This window comes from Lampris incognitus, chromosome 9 (assembly GCF_029633865.1).
Source record: "Lampris incognitus isolate fLamInc1 chromosome 9, fLamInc1.hap2, whole genome shotgun sequence".
NCBI lineage: Eukaryota > Metazoa > Chordata > Actinopteri > Lampriformes > Lampridae > Lampris > Lampris incognitus.
This window is the reverse complement of record NC_079219.1, coordinates 10,378,497-10,396,911: the sequence shown is the minus strand read 5'-3', so window position 1 is coordinate 10,396,911 and position 18,415 is coordinate 10,378,497. Positions and strand designations below refer to the sequence as shown.

The 18,415-nt window shown below is 42.5% G+C and overlaps 1 protein-coding gene across 1 annotated transcript in view; it reads left to right on the top strand.

Moving 5' to 3' along the window:
* The first annotated feature begins 4,286 nt into the window (after positions 1-4,286).
* mtx1a (metaxin 1a) overlaps positions 4,287-18,415 on the top strand; it is a 38,614-nt gene continuing 24,485 nt past the window's right edge. The window contains exon 1 of the mRNA XM_056286144.1: positions 4,287-4,367. Within this exon, the coding sequence (XP_056142119.1) occupies positions 4,287-4,367 (81 nt within the window). The remainder of the gene's footprint in view (positions 4,368-18,415) is intronic.

Genomic DNA, 18,415 nt, shown 5'->3' with positions numbered 1-18,415 from the left:
ACTGGGGCCTTCTCCATCTAGCTGGGTTTATTAGTTAGCTGCCTTTTAGCTGCAGGTCTTCTCTGGTTGTCCTGGATCGTCGTCTCTGCTTTCATTCTTCTGACCCAAAGCGTCCAGTCTGCTGAAGTGTCCTTGTATTTTTTTAGGGGGGGGGGGGCAGGGAGGAGATCCAAACTGTGCTTTGCTTCGTAGCGTTACAGAAGGGATTCGGTGGAAGGGGAATGATCCTGTGACTGTGATGAACACCTGCATGGTTATGAAGTATGTTTTCTTTTAAAGGTGACGTGTTGTTTTCCCCCAGCCAGGGTTCCTTCGTTCAAGTTAACGGGGAAAAAATCCGTAATTTAAAACAGAGCGACAAACAGCAGACATAAAACAGCATCACCAAACAGACGAGAGCCAGTCAGATGTGAAGACTCCCCACTAGCATGTGTGTGGTGTGTGTGTGTGTGTGTGTGTGTGTGTGTGTGTGTGTGTGTGTGTGTGTGTGTGTGTGTGTGTGTCGTGTGTGTGTGTGAGATCCAGTGAAAAGAAAAGGGGGAAGGACAGAATAAATGTACCAGACTTCCTGTCAGGAGCTCTCTTGGCGGCTCTGCCTCTGGTGCGAGGTCAGCGTTCGCCTGTTTTCCCCTCCGTCGTCTGCATGTTGACATGTTTATCTGTTACGGCCTCGATCGAGACCTTGATATGCTCTGATATCAAACAACTGCAGAGTAAAAACACGTTGTAATGACTCTCCGTGTCCTAGCACGCACGCAAGATGAGAGAAGATCAGTTTGTAACGAGAAGGTCACTGATTCAAATCCCAGGCGACACTGATAAACTGGAGGTCGGACACGGGCGACTGCTGTCAGCTATCCTTGTGCAAGCGTTTAACGCTGAACTGCTATAGTAGAAGACCGTGGTTATATTCAGAGCCGCCCATGTTTTGGTTGTGTTTGGGGGGGGGGTGGAGGTCAGCAACAATCATCCATCCATCCATTATCTTAACCGCTTGTCCTGCTCTCAGGGTCGTGGGATGCTGGAGCCTATCCCAGCAGTCATTGGGTGGCAGGCGGGGGAGACACCCTGGACAGGCCGCCAGGCCATCACAGGGGTGTCCCGTGTCTGCTTGGGTTTCCTCGGGGGCTCCGGTTTCCTCCCACAGTCCAAAGACATGCAGGTCAGGTGAACTGGCCCGCACTAAAAAATTGTCCCTAGGAATGAATGTGTGTGAGCAATAACCATGTCCATCTGAATATAAGCAACGATAATGGCAGTACTCCGCGTTGAGGGGGAACTGCTAAAGGGATGGGCTTTAAAGACATTATAAAGGACTTTGCATCCAGTAAGACAAGGAAGAGGGCTGTATAAGAGGCAAAGATGAAGCCATAAGGTAAGAAATGATATTTCCTACTAAGACGTGTGTGGCGTAAGTGTAGCAGATCATTGTTGACCTTGGTGTGATAAAGAGTTCTGTGTGTGTGTGTGTGTGTGTGTGTGTTGTGTGTGTGTGTGTGTGTGTGTGTGTGTGTGTGTGTGTGTGACTCTGAACTGCTATATAGTAATATATAGTAATAGTAGAAGACAGTAGTTACAGTAGTGGCTCTCAGTAATCATCAGCACAGGCGGGTTGTCCGGGTCAGCACCCCGGTGAGAAGATGTGCCACTGATTGAAGGTAAAGCAGCGAGGGACTATAAATCCCCCCCGCTTTGACCAATAAGACGTAAAACAAGCAACAGCTTAACGATTTCAAAGCCCTGCTGTAAACAGCCATTACAGGTCTGTGTGCCCATTGTGTCCACCAGGGGCGCTTTAATATCTTATTTGTTTGAACAGCTCCTCTGAAGACTGTTTTCACAACTTGGGGGTCAGGATGATTTTTCATTCCCAGAAAGATGTGTTACCTTTAAAACACATAGTTTAGTTAAAATAACTCATTCAGATGCAAGACGGGGGTGAGGTGAACCCACCATCTAGTTGTCTTTGAAAACAGCTGCCCCATACGAACATGGACTCCAGTAAAACCATAAGAAATTACTGTAGTATTTCTTGTGTCCCCCCCCCCTTTGCATTAATACACAAACACCATATAGCCATCTACTATAGTGTTTTTATGGTAACATTTGGATGACATTATAGACCACAGAATATTATAGTGTTTGTATAGTAATGTGAGAAAAACACAAGAACCACTAACGTAGAATTTTTTTTTTTAATGTTTTATTGTAGTCAGTTTTTGTTGGGCTGGTCTCTGTGAAAGTGAACTAAACAGGTGAGTCCAAGTGAAGGATTCACTTGTTAAAACTTCTGTGGAAAAGCACAAATGCGTTTGATAGCATTGGATAACATGATGGCCAAACTCGGCATGAAGGAACCAAAAAAAAAAGAAAGAAAAGAAGAAGAAGAAGAAGAAGAAGAAGAAGAAGAGCTGCAACAAACTCCTGAGAAACAGCTGAAATGTCAGGAAGGTCATCTCCTTCAGAAGAGAGGGGGAGAGAGAGAAATAGAGGTTGACGTGATTGTTGGCTCCGTCTCTTCTATCCAGAGAAGTAAATTGTTGTCTCATGGTTTTCAGCGAGGTCTGTCTGGTGATGTCATGCCTGTGAATGCGACACAACACAAACAGCATCCATGTCAAGTAACACAACCCTGCTGGCTTTGTCTACAGACAGCATGTGGGTATAACTTCTTACTGCGAGCTGTGGAGCTGGGACTTAACTGAACACAATGTTCCTTCTCACCACAACCTGTTGGATTTCCACACGTCCGAATATTTTAAACTGATTTAAAACGTGACCAGGGCAATACAAAGAAATCTGTTTTGACTACACATTTTATATAGGATATTAGGATATGTAATCTATCTATCTATCTATCTATCTATCTATCTATCTATCTATCTATCTATCTATCTATCTATCTATCTATCTATCTATCTATCTATCTATCTATCTATCTATCTATCTATCTATCTATCTATCTATCTATCTATCTATCTATCTATCTATCTATCTATCTATCTATCTATCTATCTATCTGTCTATATTTAGGTGTGTGTGTATGCATGTACATGTGAATGCAATGCAACATAATCATTCCATCAGAAACATCCTATCCAACCCTAAGTAAACCATCATTCACTATCAAGCTGATGTGACGACAAACTGATAACTATCACACTATTAGTCACACTATTAGTCGACAACAGACGGAAAATGGCAGCGCAAGGGATGAGTCAGTATATTGTAAATGTTATGTATTACCTTGTGAGCAAGATTTTACGCTGGAATTAAATTAAGGATTCAGTGACGTTAAAGTGATAACCCCGAAGGTCCTCTTATATGTCTGTCTCCTGTGTAGTTGCAGGTAAGGGTGGGTGCTGTCTGAGATCCAATCAAAATGAACCAGGGTTCCCAGATAGCAAAATTGCTGTGGCCCCGGACCCCTCCCACACCCGGCACTTCATCCGGCCCACATACCGGGTGGAATGATGGCACTTGAGTGGACCGCTCCTGTTTGCCAGATCTGGTCCAGAACCAAGCCATACCAATGCTATATGTGCCACATATTTACCAAAGGCGGCCCATGTTTGTTTTGTGATATTTGGGCCATATTCACCATTTACCACACGGGCCACTTCAGGGTCACATCCAGATTACATGTTGCTGAGAGCACCGCGTCATTGCCAAAAAAAGGCCCACATCTGATTTGGCGTATTTGGTCCATATTTGCTATTATACATGTGGGCCACTTCAGGCTCACATCCATTTTGTCAGGGCCAGAAGAAGGCCATCAGTGCCGCATCATTGCCTGAAGTGGCCCACATCCGGATGCAGTCTGGGTTACCAGTTGTATCAGCATCATCCCCACTGCTAAAAAATAGATAAATAAATAAATAAATAAAGCTTGTTGATATCATAGTATATGTTGGTAAACGTCTTCTACCATCTTGTTCTGCCATATGTTTGTTATACAAAACTTAACTTCTTCAAACTCATTACTACCTGCCCTCATCTTCCTCATTTGGGTGCTATAATGAAGATGTAAAACGCTTGCACCCTATCACTTTTTCTGGCAGAGTCCTGCCAGACACGAATCATTCAAATCAACAACAATCACAACAGTATTCATGATTTGGATATCCGTATGTTAAATATATATTTTTAAATACAAGAGCATTAAAAAGTATATTTGAGGTAAACTTTTGAACTGTGACTTTAATCGAACAGTTTCTTCCCAGCAGAAAGCCCGCCTGTATTGTAAGAATCACTTCCGGGGTTAAAGTTTGATTAACAGATTCAAGATGGCTGCGCCCGATGAGTTATTTTGCTGGGAAGGCGACTGGGGTCTTCCATCTGTTAACACTGAGTGTCTGATCGTTCTGGTGAGTTTTTAAAGTTATCAACAAACTTTAGGGAAAACGAGCTGCCTTTGATAATGTTTGTATTTAAAAAGGCCCAGAAAGAGCATGTTTTCGTTAAAACTAACAGAAGTCAGCTAGCATGCTAATGTCATTCTGTCCATCCCTTCTTAGAATCGAACAGAGGAACGTTGACAGTACAAACTAGGATTATACGAGAAAAAAATGGGAGAAACTTTAGATAAAGGAAGATTAGACATATTCAAGTGAAATGACACATAGTATACCGTGAGAGAGGGTTATAAGCCCCAGATGTGTTCTGTAGAGCTCCTGATACATCAGTCCTAGCCAAGGTCTTTCCTAAAAATAATAATTTCCTCTTGAGAATTTAGATTTATGTATGTAATTATTGTAAAAGGAACATAAGTAGTTAAATCAATGGCATATGGACTTTTGTGGAGCTCCCTTTTAAAATTGCTTAGACCAAAGACAATTTCGTTCTTGAACGTGAAGTCTGAACGTCATTCTCAGAATCCTGCGTCAGACTGAATTTCAGGAAACGAGAAGTATTTTTTTTAATGTGTATTTGAATTAAACTATTTTATAAGCGCCGGTGTAATTTAGAGTGAACTAAGAAATGCCACCACAGGTGAGGTGGGAGTTAAGGCTGTCAGTCATTTCCATCAGGAGAGTCTGCTGTTTTCGACTATAAGCATCTGCATAAACTCGTTTATTAAATTGAGTAATAAATGGCATGTATTGTTAAATCTTGTATGTCGTAATAGGGAACATATGTCTCATTTATAGATTAAAACATGGGTGCTGTATATGAAAGCACTGTCAGTGTAATTGTGATGAGCTTTTTATCCTTGTCATAGTTCCATCAAATCCTCTTAAAAAGTCTACTGCTCAGTGAAGATCAGATAGCCTTTTGTCACTGCTGCATGAAGGAATGTATGCCATGTCTCATGCCTCCCCTGGTTTTCATGCATGGCCTGACCAATTATTCCTAATAATGTGTTTTGTTTTTTTTAACAGCAGTTTATCATTTAGACTTGTCTACTGCATTCATATTTTAGCAATGGAGGAGAAACTATACAGTATCAAAAACTATTTCTTAATTTCTAGGTACCAGATATTCATTGAGAAACATGAGTTTCAAAGCTCCTTGTGGAATCCTGGAGTCATAGTTCAGTCAGATTTGTTCAACAAATGAAATGCATTGAGCATTAACAAGTACACTGAAGTTTTAGTAAACCACCAGGACCTGCTGATTTAACATCTTCATCAACAGTTACATTAATGTGTCAACACAGAATGTGGAATGTTTACCACATGGCTGACCGCAGCAAACACTCTAAAAGGGATCTATGCTTCACTAAAGAATCAGTCATTACAGTGTGATAATTTCATGCAAGAGAGGTAGCACCAATATGGTGAAACTACTGCAGTGGCCTTTTTTTTTTAATCCCATTTCAGAGTTTGGGGGGATGACCTGATCTTGAAAATGTCTGAGTTCGACAATATTTTTGGCATTTTGTTAAAATACCCTTCTTTTTTTGCAATGGATAATTTTTGGATTTTCTCCCCTTTTCATCCCAGTTTATAATGTCCAGGTCCTTGTTCTTCTATGGTCCACCATTACTCAACCCACATGGTGGTTGAGTAGGGCGTAGACTGCCTTTTGTAGCCTCTGATACACAAGGAGTAGCTGGCTGCTTCCGTTCACCTGCCAATTGCTGGTTTACCCAGGGAACGTCAAGCTATTTCCCCCAGATCCGACCACAGCTATACAGACACCCCACCACCTATGGAGGTGCTATTTATAATGATGAGGAGGATTACTCCAAATGGCTCCCCACCCATGAACATTGATGCTTGTATTCCCTGTGATAACCAGCCGGGCCAGAGGCAACATTGGGGCTTGAACCGTGACTCTCAGTGTCAGGAAGCTGGCGATAAGCCCACCACACCACTGAAGCGGCAGGGTTTAACTTTTGATATGTTATGAAGACATCTAAATATTCGATTTTATTTTGACATGATAAAGAATGTTTTTTTGGGAGGAGTAGAAAAACCTCTAATTTAAGTATATATGTGTATGTCATTTGACTATGCAACCCAAGAACTAATTAAAAGGGGGTGAATACTTCTGAAACCATAGTTAATGGTGGAGGTGAAATCGGAGGGCACATAATTGGTTTGTGTGTGTGTGTATGTGTGTGTGCGTGCGTGCGTGTGCATGCGTGCGTGCGTGCATGCGTGTGTGCGTGCGTGCGTGCGTGTGTGTGGTGAAATCAGAGGGTTCATAATTGATGTGTTTGTGTGTTTGTGCGTGTGTGCACGCGTTATCTCTGTTGAGTCATGACTAAGCATCAAAAAGTAAACAAAATTAAACTAACCTAACACTTCCTATCTAATTAATAGTCAAGAATGCACATTTGATTGAGTTAAGTGTTTTTATAAATTTGATACTGTCGATCATGTACCAGTATTTGCGATACTAATTTACAGTTCTCTGTTTCTAATAATCAATTATTTTTTCTTCCTGGGATAAGCATTAAATTAGGTTTTGTAGTTCAGTTCTCCAGGATAAACCTGTCTGTGTGAGCTGAAGACTTCTTCACCTCATCATAACTACTAGAGAGACGTTGTTTGAGACGGATAATCCCAGCTATAGATTTCAAAGAAGAATAGGTCAGTTTACCACAGTTTTTCACCCGGTCATCTTCCCTTGCTTAAGTAAAAGTGCTGCCACACAGACTGCTTTGTTATCCCATATCGATAAACATTAACATATATGTGGCCCCTGACTCTGCTTTATTAGGGGTCAGCAGGACATTGCTGCCATTCACACCAGAGAAGTCTTTTGTTTTGTCAAGTAGTTTGTCTAAGGTTAGCTTTGATTTAGATCTTACTTCTTCTCAAACATTAAGCCAGAGACAAGCACAGGAAAGACAACGGGTGAGACGGTGACAAACATAGCTCACATTAACATGACCTAAAAGCACACAGCTATTGTGTTTCTGCTTTTAGTCAGTGCACAGTCTACATTGTGTTTTTCTACCGAGAACCTCAGTGGAAATGAGGTCAGAAGCTCTGAACATTGCATCAAATATAATGGAGCTAGCAGGAGGAGAATAGTTTACTTGGAACAAATTCCTTCCTTTAAGGAGTCCAACATAACTTATTTAACTCATTGTTTTTATCTTTTCATCAAACCAACAGGTTCGGATGTAAACTAAGCTACTTGGTTTTCTGCCCTGTCGGTTGCCCTGCACACATCAGTACCATTCGGTTCTGTAGCCAGACTGAACCCAGACTCCACTGTGCTGCCTGCTTTGATAAGAAAAATACATGCGAGGACTGTGTCTTTCATTGAGCTTAACTTCTGTAAAGTTGAGACGTTGGTTGTGGTTTCAGTCAGGCTTTATGGCCACCCAGATGACTCCTGTAGAACCGAGGACCGCAGAATTTCCATGACTGATGTTGTGTGGAGTCTCCTCTGACAGCCAGCGCTCTGAACCGTAGGCCTCAGCCAGCCGTTACACACTGTCATAAGCTAACTTTTCCTGCTGGGTCCCTGGAGTGATTAAAGTAGATTTAAACATGTTGCTGTTGGAATCACATCTGAATGAAAGAACGCTGCCCCCCTACACAAACACGCACGCACGCACACATTTCTTATGTGGCTGGAAAGCCCTAATCTGTCATCTCTACTGGGAGTGAGGTTGTTAGCGTTCCAAACCGCATGCCGACTACTGAATTCCAGCTGGGTCTGGATTTGGGTCTGTGACATAGAACCATGGCCTGTTGTCTGTAGGGGACCCAGTGAACACCCCACTACAACACAGCAGGTTCTCTTTCGCGTTATGTTTAAGGTCTTGGACAGGTTCCAGACAAAAAGGGCACTCCGTATGATCCGTCTTCCTCACCACGCTGTCGTCACTCAAATTTTATATAACCGAGGAATTTGGTTTAGCGTTCATTAAATATGTTACAATGCTACAATTTCATTTAGCAGGCGCTTTTATCCAAAGCGATGTACATCTGCGAGTTAATACAACACATGTAAGGATCTAGTCAGGAGGCAACAATGCAAGCAAGTGCCAAAAAACTAGGTTCAAATATAAACACAAGAGCATTTACTGGCGTTTTAAATGAACGCGTGTGTGTATGATGTTCTGTAGTAGTGGTATTATTGCACTGTGAATAGTGTCATGGCTTGGTTTAACATTTCATCGCCCTCATTGGAACGATAGCACTCAGCCAATCAGAGAGCCCTCTATTTTTGCTGCCCTGGTAGGAGGGCTCTGCTTGATGATGTCACCGTTCACAGGCTTTTCTATTGGTTACAGATGAGTTTGGTTCTAAAAGTCATAGTCGGTTGAATGGTGGGGGCATCTATGGAAACCACAGTTTGGGTATGTGGTAGCTGACACACTGTTTTCCAACATCATCAGCTGGAAAATCAAACGGCGGAATGGTGACACATGACCTCCACTAACCCTTCCCACACACACACACATTGGGACAATCTAGCATGGTTAATGCTGACACCACAATATCATGTTTTAAATTTAGTTTACCAGGCTCTTATTCGGCCCTGTCTGATTGATATTACACCTGGGAGTTGACCGGTAAAACCAGTTTTCTGTTGTTGGTCACTCAGAGCTGGCCAGTACAAGCACAGTCTTCTACTGTTGTGGGTTTAGGTTTAGACACTGAGTACTTCCATAGGAACAATTTGGGGCTCATTTCTTCCACTTCTTAAAAAGCCTTTACCCACTGTCTGAACTTAACAGCCCCGTAACCTGGAGCTTTCTGTATATACTAGAGCTTTTTAGAACCTGTGTAAGTTCTAGTACAGGTTAGTGGTTGTAGCTGGAGCGTAAGTGGTGGTGGTGTGATGACGCGTTTAAGTCGACCTGTCATGATCAACAACGCTGTTATTTCCACCTGAAAATTAGTTATATTTGAATTTAGTGTTACCTACTGAGCAGGGCCAGAATTAAGATCTGGGAACTATCTCCAAAACCAGGCAGTAGCTAGTGGAAACAAAACCAGAACCTTGAACTTAACGAGCCAACATTTATGACGGTGGGTGAAGGGCTACAGTCTATCTATCTATCAAATCGGTGAACTTCAGAGATGTGGGGTTTATGTAGTAATTGTTGCAAAGAGTGTGCTGCCCCACACGGCGCAGTGGTTAGTGCGGTCGCCTCACAGCAAGAAGGTCCTGGGTTCGAGCCCCGGGGTAGTCCAACCTTGGGGGTTGTCCTGGGTCGTCCTCTGTATGGAGTTTGCATGTTCTCCCCGTGTCTGCGTGGGTTTCCTCCGGGGGCTCCGGTTTCCTCCCACAGTCCAAAGACATGTAGATCAGGTGAATCAGCCGTACTAAATTGTCCCTAGATATGAATGTGTGTGTGTGTGTGATGTCCTGGTGGCCTCTCCTGGGTGTCTCCCTGCCTGCTACCCAATGACTGCTGGAATAGGGTCCAGCATCCCCGCGACCCTGAGAGCAGGATAAGCGGTTCAGATAATGGATGGATGGATGGATGCAAAGAGTGTTGATATGTTTGTTTCTTGCTGATTGGAGTCCCGGATAGGTGGGTTTGTCTGACCAGGTCTACCAAGGTACCAATTGCAAGGAACGTACACCTAACTGGTTACAGTCCTACAAAAGGGGATCCTCTGAAGTGTCTGGCACAGTTTCTGGTCCAGATTGAGCAACCCTGTGTTTTTAAACGCCACCCATCTGGCACCTCTGAAAAGGATTTTCAAATAAGATTGGATCCACGTCTGGCAAACATCACCTCATCTGAAGTATTACACATGACATGCCAAGGAGAGAGAGAGAGAGAGACGGATGATGGATGATGTGGATGTAACAGAGAGAGAATGATCACGGATAATAGAGAAGTGACAGCAAGAGACGAGCTGAGGAGAGAGGTCGAGAGGATGTTTTTTAAATTAACGAAAAGAACATTCGAGGAAATTTCAGAGGAAGCTTTGTGCCTGTGTGAGTGGTTATTTAGCGTGAGAAGAGGGAGTGGAGTTGAAATATTTACTGAAGAGAGACGTTTTAAGGCTAAAACAGAAGTCCGCTGTCTTGAGTGGACAGAGAGGAAAGAACTTCTCTTTGCATATACAGGACGTCCATTAGAAATATGAATGGTTTATTTTGGGCCTCGGTCTCATGGCTTTACAACCAGAAAAACTGAGGAGGAATTTCCTAATAAATCTGCAGCCATGATGTCAGCGTTTGATACCTTTAAATATGGAGCAGACAGTAGAGCTCGGCCAAGACCACGCTGCCCTCTCTCTACCAAGGATGTGGTTGTGTTCAACACATCTCTCTACCAAGAATCCGTGTGTATTCCCCACACCGCTCTACCAAGGATCTGTGTATTTAGCACATCTTGCCACCAAAGATGTGCATGTGTGTGTATTCAACATTGCTCTCCACCAAAGATGTGTGTATTCAGCACATCTCTCTACAAAGGATGTGTGTATTTAGCATGTCTCTCCATCAAAAGTGTGTGTCTGTATGTGTTCAGCACATCTCTATCAAAGATGTGCATGTATTCAACTCACCTCTTTACCAAGGATGTCTGTGCATATTCAACGCATCTAGGACAACATGTCTATGGCAGGCCGTTTTATCGTTTAATCATTTTTAGGCTGTAGTCACTAGGGCTGTGTATTGGCGAGAATCTGACGATACGATACATATCACGGTACAGGGGTTGCGATTCAATATATCACGATATATTGTGATACTGTAAGAAAGGCAATATATTGCAATTTCATCGGCCTGTGTTCTTTGTGCTTATGCTACTTCCTGTCTCAGTTTACGTTGTTGGGTTGGAGTGGAGTGGAAGGTCAAATGGCTGAAGATGGATTACAACACTGTTATCTAGCAGTCGTGGGGTTACACACAACACAACAGGTTTCTCACAAACCTTTACATATGAACAATTAAAAATCAATATAGCAGTTTTGAGAATCGATACAGTATCACAAAAGGATAATGTATCGCGATACTCGAGTGTATCGATTTTCTTACACACCCCTAGTAGTCACACAAAGTTAGTCGCTATTCTGACTGTCATGAGTTGCTACTGTAAAGTCACTCATTGCTAGAAATTAGATACTAGTTATATTAGAATACGCACTAGTTACTAATTTTTATTATTACTAGTCACTTTTCTCTTTTATCAGTAACAAACCGATAAACATTCTTTTATTTTAGTTACTTGTAAGTAACTTAAAAAACACCGTCACTTTTATAGTGCTTTGTTTTTTAGCAACTAGTCACTTCACAATAGTACACTCAGTACTGTACAATACAATACAATAGTAGACACAATAGTAGAATCAATCTCTAAGCGCTTCGCTCAACTAGAGACTGAGGACAATCTCCCCGCTTTCCTTGCCAAAACTGGGTGGAAACAATTAGGGAGTTTACAAACAACCCTGCATTGCAGAACCAATCCGAAGTCTTTAGGGCGGCCCTTTGTATTGGGGCGGTGGCATGCAGAAGTCATGTGCTTGTAAACACAGTCGTACTGGCAACAAACATGTGCATTATAGGATGGCTCAGCTGCAGTCACCGAATAAAACCCCGTCAGAGTTGATGTTTATCGTGTTTGCGGCGAAACATATTAATCGGTTAAAAACTATTTTTTATTTTGACATGACTCATCTGTCCGGCTGGACTACACATCTGCTTTGGAGGATGTTACAGGACAAGTTTACATTAGGAGACGACGTTGGCTATATTTTAGCCAACACATCTGCCTTGTCCTGGGTTAAAAGTGTTAAAGTTGCTGTAAATCCTTAATTTCACCTCTCTTGTGGACTGAGGACACATTTGATACAATGGAATCAGATCATGTAATGTTTTAAAACGTTCTGTCCGTGTTACAAAGGGATTCGCTATAGCTCCAGTTTGTTTCACTACGGAGGAGGATGGGGGGGAGCATCGTTTCTAGTAAGGCATGTTCCAAAGCAGTAGGCGTAAGTTTGTCGGCATCCGGGTAGCATAGGGGTCTGTTCTGTTGCCTACCAACATGGGGATTGCCGGTTCGAATCGGTCGGGCATCCCTACAGAGACAAATGGCTGTCTGCGGGCGGGAAGCCGGATGTGGGTATATGTCCTGGTCGCTGCACTAGCGCCTCCTCTGGTTGGTCGGGCGCCTGTTTCGGGGGGGGGGGGAACTGGGGGAAGTAGCATGATCCGCCCGAGCGCTACGTCCCCCTGTCGAAACTCCTCACTGTCAGGTGAAAAAGAAGCGGGTGGTGACTCCACATGTATCGGACGAGGCATGTGGTAGTCTGCAGCCCTCCCTGGATCAGCAGAGGGGGTGGAGCAGCGACCGGGATGGCTCGGAAGAGTGGGGTAATTGGGCAGGTACAATCGGCTCTGTGCATAACTGTAGTTCACTGGCTTCTGGCTTCTACTGGAGTGGTCATACCAGTTTCCTGTTTGTTGGCATGTGCTATTGACAATGGCATGTTTTTCGTGATGCCTGCAAGATTTACCATGGATAATAAAGGTCAACGACACGCACAGAATTGTCGACAAACTTTCACCTGCGCCTACCAGCAAACAGGTGAAAAGTTTCAAGTTGTACATATCAAGTTACGTTCACAATTATGAGGATGAGGAGGATAAAGGTACTCATCCTCATAATTGTGGACTAACTTGATATGTACAATTAATATGTACAAATAAGTGATACACACACCACACACACACACACACACACACACACACACACACACACACACGCACATATCTGCTACTGCTGAGTTTTGTGTGCGTCCCCTGGGAGATACTATCTTGGAAACCAATTTAAATCCAGTCCGTTTTCTTACAGTTTGTAGGATTGGTCAATAAGTATTCTTCCTAAAGAAAATGTGTTGAAAATGTGAATTGTTAGCCCTAAGCAAAGCATACGTATCTGGTTAGAAGTGATATCTTGTTTCTAAATACTACGTGTGTGTGTGTATATAAATGTGTTTTAGTGTGGCTGCTGTATTTTCATGCTGATCTTGTAGGGTTGTTAAGATTCTGTCTTTCTGTTCATGGGGCTTCATCAGTGTTGCTTTCTGCAGACTCCTGTCTTCTCTTAGCTTTTCAGGTGACTAAACTCCGATACATCATATTATCATACATCACTGTTTTTGTTCCCTCAATTGTATGGCTGTTGACAGATAAGTCACACGGTAGTAGGCTACTACTAGTAGTAGTAGTAATAGTTGTCTTCAAGTGAAATATATTCAGAGATTGTAGTTGCTCCACTAATAACAGTAGAGGAGTACACCTAATAATTTTGATGGGAATTTCCTCAGTCTGCTTCCAAACTTGCAGCTGGATCGCCGTGTGTTATTAACATTACAGCCAACGGAAGATCTGTTTACAAGCTGTATCATCATGACCAGTAAATAATACTAGCCCATAATAATATGATTCTACTCCGAGTCCTACATGATTACAGATATACAACTGAAAGTGTCTGTCTCTGTACATTCTATATTAATAATAGTAATAATAATAATAATAATAATTATTATTATTATCATTATAATTAATAATGATATTATAGTTTTTATTTGCACAGCACTTTTGAAAGTACTCAAAAACGCTTTACATATGTTAAATTAAACATAGAAGCAACACACCAAGAACACACAAAGTTAATCGCACATTAAAAGCAATTCCAAAGAGTCAAGTTTTGCTTTAATTATTTGAATATGGACAGATCGGTGCAGTCTGATGTGTTTTTGGGAGAGAGTTCTAGAGGCATGGGGCAGCAATGGAAAAGGCTCTCTTGCGCCAGGTTCAGTACATGGTCCTGTGTGATGGAGAGAAGAGGTTGGCATCGGAGAATAAAAGGCAGTGGGAAGGAGTAAGCTAGGAGGGGTCCTGGTTATGGAGGGCTTTTTGAGTGAGGAGAAGGACTTTGAATTGGATTTGATGTGGGACAAGGAGCCAGTGGAGGTCCGGGAGGACGGGTTGGATGTGGTCATGGGAGCATGAGTGGGTGAGCAGGCGGGCAGTAGAGTTCTAGATAGGGATGGGTATCGTTAGGATTTTATCGATACTACTACTCTTATCGGTACTGCTTATCGGTTCGGTACTTTATCGGTACTCTTATCGGTTCTTTTTGATTATTGTGCAAGAAAAAAAGATACTTAATTAAGAACAGAATCGACATTGCTTTATTATTCTATTATATAACTTTATATAAATATAAACAAATATTTATTCAGCAGCAACAGCAGCAGCAATGTTTTAAATGCGTCTGAATTATAGACTTTATAATCAACATTCAACAACAACAAATAAGATAAAAAATAAAAGTAGATAAAGATAAAGAAGAAAAAAAATATTAAAAATAAATTTTTACAGCAAAAGGCTAACGGAAGTTCAAACAAACAAGAACCTAGAACATTATCCTAACAGTTCTTCTGCAGAAAAATCAACATATCTGCCTTCTCCGGCAGGAGTCGTGATCTCTCCTGACTTATAGTGTCCCCGGCCGGCTATTAGCCTAGCTAACTCCGTATCTATGGCTTATATATTTGTAGCTAAACAATTAGCTAAGCAATTATATTTTATTTATTGGCCTATTCGTAATAATTCGTTATTAGCCTAGCTAACTCCGTATCTATGGCTCATACGGCTTACCTGCAGTGGACGTGGATGGAACACTACGAGCAAAGCAGTGGAAAACGCCGCATTTCTGCAGATTAATACCATGTTTCGACAAAAGATGTTTCGACAGATTGCTTGTATTGCCACCCTTACTGGCAAATGATTTGTTGCACTTGTGGCAACGAGCGTTGTTGTCATCGACTTTTGAAAAATATACCCAAACTTTTGAACGTTTAGTTCTCTCCGCCATGATGAGCCCTTGAGCAGAGCTGTCTGTGCGTGTGTCAGCAAGTGTGTGGAGCACAGCACAGCCCCGCCCCTCGCGCAGTAAGAGAGCGAGACAGAGAGATGGAGAAAACGGCAAACAAGATTATGTTCGCGACGTTTAAATTCCTCGAAAAACACAATTGCCACAATATAAATCTCACTCCATGATTTCTCGAGTACCTACCGACTACCGATAGCAGAACCGAAAACGTCGGATCTTAAAAATGCTCCGGTTTTACTAATTTAGAACCGGTTCCCGTTTAGAACCGGGTTTCGGGGGGCATCCCTAGTTCTAGATGTAGAGGAGTTTGTTTAGGACTTTGGCTGATGAGCTGTAGAGAATACTGTTGCATTAGTCAATTCTGGATTTGATAAGGTATGGATCAAGGCTTTTACAGAAGAGAAGGAGAGTGATGGGCAGAGACGAGCTATGTTTTTTAGGTGGAAAAAGGCAGTTCTGATGATTTGATTGACGTGAGTTTTAAAGGAGAGGTTGCTGTTGAAAATGATTCAGAGGTTATAGATGTGTGGAGAGGAAGACAGTGAAGTTTTCGATGGTAAGGCAGCAGTTGTGAGTGGTTTTGGTAAGGGATTTGGGACTGATAATGATAATGTCAGATTTATCACAATTTAGTTTGAGGAAGTTGGCTTGCTTCCATGATTTAACTTCCGTGACGCAGTTGGTCAAACAGGAGTAAGTTGTAATGGTGATGGATTTAGTGGAGATGTAGAGCTGGATGTCATCAGCATAACAGAGGAAGTGGAGACCATGACAACATATGTTACCAGGGGGGAGCATGTAAAAGATTAGCAGGAGAGAACCAAGCACCAAACCCTGGGGGACACCTTGGGAGAGAGGAGTGGTGAAGGAGGTGCAGTTGTTGATGCTGATGTTGTGTAATATGACTTTACCCAGAAGAGGGCAGTACCAGCGATGTTTAGGGAGGATTCAAGGCGATAGAGAAGAATCGTGTGGTTGATGATGTCAAACGCTGTAGTGAGGTTGAGGAGGATGGGAATGCTGAAGTAGCCAGAGTCTGCTTAGAGGAGTAGGTCATTACTGACTTTAAGGAGGGCTGTTTCTGTTCTGTACTGTGAGTGGAAACCAGATTGAAATGACTCAAACAGGTCATTGGAGATGAGATAAGCTTTGAGTTTGGAGGCGACAACACATTCCAGTATTTTTGACAGACGGGAGATTGGAGACAGGCCGAAAATTGTTCATGATATCAGGGTTGAGTCCAGGTTTTTTGAGGGTGGGGATGACAGCAGCCAGTTTAAGTGTATGGGGGACTGAACCAGAGCTGAAAGAGGAGTTCATGATATCTGTGAGTGAGGGAATAGCTGGGAAACAGTCCTTAACAAGATTCGATGGGATGAGATCCAGAAGAAAAGTGGAGCTTCTAATTCCTACCGTAAGGTTGGACAGCTCCATTGTGGACACAGGGGAGAACTTTGGCAGGGGCTGTGTTTTAAGGGGGGGGTAGGTGGAGAGGTCAGGGGAGGTGGTCAAGTTGCGTGTCAATTTTAATTTGGAAGATTGAAAGGAAAGAGCTGCACTTGTTAACTGTGAAGGAATTGGAGGAATTGTCATTGGGTTTGAGAAGTTTTTTATTGTGGGGGTAAAAAAGAGCCTTGGGGTTGGTTGAGCCAGAGTTGTGAGTAGTAGCTGGACCAGGCTGTGATGAGAGTGACTTCGTATTGTTGAAGGTAGTCTGTTTGGGCTTGGAAGTGCACTCTTAAACCAGTTTTCTTTCAGTCTTTTGAGCTGGCGCTTACGGGATTTCATTTGACGGAGTTCAGGAGTATACCAGGGAGCTGAGTGTGTGAATGAGACTATTTTGGTTTTAATGGGGACCAGCTGATCAAGACAGGAGGAGAGTGAGTCATTACAATAATTGACAAGATCCAAGGGATTATCAGACAGCGGGGGGGGGGGGCAGACATTTTACTAGCAAGAGAGGTAGAAAGAGCTGAGGGGGAGATAGATTTGAGATTTCTGAAGGATATTATGCGTTTGAGTTTTGGGATGTCAATTTCAATACTCAAACTATCCGTACATCTTCATACTAAATCCAATATCTGACTTTGTGTATCTTATCCATATACTGGTACTGTTTTAGAGGCCCTGTTCTCTGTGTACCATGTGTGTCAGGATGTACTGTGGTACTATGTTAGTATGTTAGAGGTCCTGTTTTCTGTGTACCATGTGTCAATATGTACTTTGGTATTATGTTAGTCCGTAATGCTGCTTTCGCATGGAATCCGGGAGACAGTAAATGGCAGTTGGCAGAATGGAAATGGAAAAACCACAAACTACGCGACAGAATGGCTGGGCGGTTAAAAAAAAAACTAGATGGGTTACTATGGTGATGTTGTATTGGTTGCAGAAAAAATGAATTGGATTGAACAAAAGTTTTTTGTTTTACTTATTTATTTAAGAGGAGGCATTCTAACAATTCATATACCTATAAAATGACATAGTCAGTCAGAGCAGGTTAAAGAGGTAATAAACACTTAAACATGTTTTTTTTTAGCTGTAAACTGAATGATGTGATGATTTGATGATGAAACATATCAATGCTGGTGTTAATATTGACATTTCTTAACAATCATAAAAATAGGTATTTCATGGGTCGAAAATGGTTCAGCATGCTATCTACTATTTTAAATCACCCCTGAACCTTGCAAGGCCAATGCTGCCAGAGTCGACTGGTTGGGACTTACCTACGTAATGAAATTTAGACCCACCTCCCCCAGCCCCGCCCTTGGGTGTGAGTCTGTGAAACTGTGCTCATTTTCAAATATATGCTGATTGAGACTCATCATTCCCAGCAGTTTACTCACTTACCTTGCACCTTTATTACATTTTCTACCAACCTTTTGAATTTCTCTCAGTTTACAGTTAGCTGTAGTTATATTAGTTCATCATTTTCAATTTGGCGCAGTGGTTCGGATTTGTGCCTAGAAGCACCACCAGACAACTGGGTCAGTCGGGCTTGGCTTGCACCGTGGCTGGGGGAGCAGTCTCCCTGTCGCCCGCCTCTCTCCGCTGCTGGAAAGCCACAGCCTGTCTCGTGGGGCCCCCTTCCATCTGCGGTGCATTCGCTTTGTTGTGGTTGGGGCTTCGAGTATCTTC